At 42.5% G+C, this 2,007-nt stretch overlaps 1 protein-coding gene across 1 annotated transcript in view; it reads right to left on the reverse strand.

Moving 5' to 3' along the window:
• The window catches only part of nags (N-acetylglutamate synthase), a 7,883-nt gene that overhangs the window by 3,311 nt on the left and 2,565 nt on the right, over window positions 1-2,007 (reverse strand). The window contains exons 3-5 of the mRNA XM_005750983.1: window positions 764-977; window positions 480-660; window positions 275-314 (exon numbers count right to left, since the gene is read on the reverse strand). Coding sequence (XP_005751040.1) covers window positions 275-314; window positions 480-660; window positions 764-977 — 435 coding nt within the window. The remainder of the gene's footprint in view (window positions 1-274; window positions 315-479; window positions 661-763; window positions 978-2,007) is intronic.

Here is a 2,007-nt window from a genome sequence, read left to right on the forward strand (position 1 = left end):
AAAACTACAAACAAACTAAAAACTACTTCCAAAAACATTCAGCTTTGATATTAATGAGTTTTTTGGGTTCATTGAGAACATGGTTGTTGTTCAATAATAACATTATTCCTCAAAAATACAACTTGCCTAATAATTCTGCACTCCCTGTATAGCAATGTATTCTTTTTTATGCTGGTACATGTGTGGAGGTAAAAGTAATGTCTTGTTTGGGGTTAATGTTGAATTATGACCTGGTTTGAATTCATACTGGCGGAGTTTTGTAATAGCTACTGACCGGTGTATGGGGTCTCCATTTTTAAAAAGCGTTCCAGACCCTGAGAAACAGAACAGACAAAAAAACTTATGTTAAAATCTTTTGAGGTGGTCGCCAAAACAACCTTCACACACATACAAATATGGTGCCTCTCAAAACAGGTGTGTCTCCATACATGGCTGCATGTGTACATGTGGCACCCACAGAAGTCAGTCGGTTGTCTCACCTCTGTGGCTGAACAGTTCGGTCAGCAACGTGTCTGCCGATGTGATCACAGCAGAGGACTCAGCTGGCAACTGATTGAGAAGTCTGGCTATGGCGGTCACTCTTTGGCGTTCTGGTGCGCTTAACCAAGTCGCAGTGGACAGGCGAGGTAGGTCAGCAGGCAGCGACACTGTACCTAGCACCTGCACCAAGATAGAAAGCATCAAGAAAGAGCTAGCGAAAATATTAATGATTAAAAAATTAAGACAATAATAGCAGAGTCAGCGTGGGAGCCAGATGTTGTGCCTTTTGTTCTTGGCTTCGCAGGCCCCCGAAGTTGTTCAGGAACATGACTTTGTGTGGATGCAGGGTTCGGGATATTGCCGCCGTCACCTCTGTCGGGTCCAACATTACCGAGCAACCTTGCGCGTCCCTGCCTACCGGACAAACCAGTGGGATTGCCCCACAGTTCAGACTCCACTGGAGAAGGTTGGTATCCATAGCAATGGATGGAGGCGCACTGCAAGGAGAGGGAAAGGAAAAGAGTAAGGGCCTAACCTCATGAGCACCTAGAACTAGGGCAGGGCATATGGCCAAAAATATTTATCACGATATACATTTGAAAATTTGCGATAGCGATATAACTAACGATATAATTGACGCGAGACATAATACTGTAATACTCCACAACTTTATTAATGCAAAAAACCCCACACACATCAATGTATTTTAATTTAAACAAGCCACACAAAATTTAAAAAGTGGTTATACACACACATTAATGAAATATTATGTTGAAGCACAGTATTCCACCAGGCTCCTGCCTACAGTAGCCGTATGCTCTGACAATCCATTAAGCGGTGCGGGGTCGTAGGTTAGCAAAGTCGTGCTAAAAGATTTTTGTACAGATTGCTGATGTCAATGTCGATTTTTCAGAAAATCAAAGGATTTTAAGAGTGCCTCATTTTCCAAAAAACACGGAATTAACGACGGCCCGCTAGCATGCTCTACCAAAAATTGTGCTTTGTTGTGTATCTGATGAACGAAAGCCAAACCAGTTCCACACCAGTGAAGTTGCAGCGTTTTTACAAACCAATTCTGGTTCATCCGTTTCACTCAACGATCCGCTTTCACCCGTCTCATTCTCCGTCGCCGCCGTGCTTTTCCGCCATGTGCGTACGAAAACAAAGGCACTGCGCATGCGCGTTTTACCCATATTCTCTCGTGATATTTCATTTTCTTATCATTGCCCATCATTATACTGGTATTACGGTGAACGGTATGATATGGCCCAGCCTTACTAAGAACTGTCTAAACCAGGGTGTGAAACATAAGGCCCAAAGGGAAAATGTGAAAGAGGACATTGCCTTATGACTTTATACTGTGTTCTTCTAATCTTCTTCTACCAAGATGGCGCCGAGTATGGCAGCCTCGTCGCGAGCTCCCCCAAGCAACGGCTTTCTTCTGTGTTTAATTTTACTTGCCACTTGTTTTGCACATATTCAACTCTGTATATTTTTATATATTTTATTTATTTTTTATTTTTTTTA

The sequence above is a fragment of the Pundamilia nyererei genome, unplaced genomic scaffold (genome assembly GCF_000239375.1).
Source record: "Pundamilia nyererei isolate P.nyererei 1_Seehausen unplaced genomic scaffold, PunNye1.0 scaffold00295, whole genome shotgun sequence".
Lineage (NCBI taxonomy): Eukaryota > Metazoa > Chordata > Actinopteri > Cichliformes > Cichlidae > Pundamilia > Pundamilia nyererei.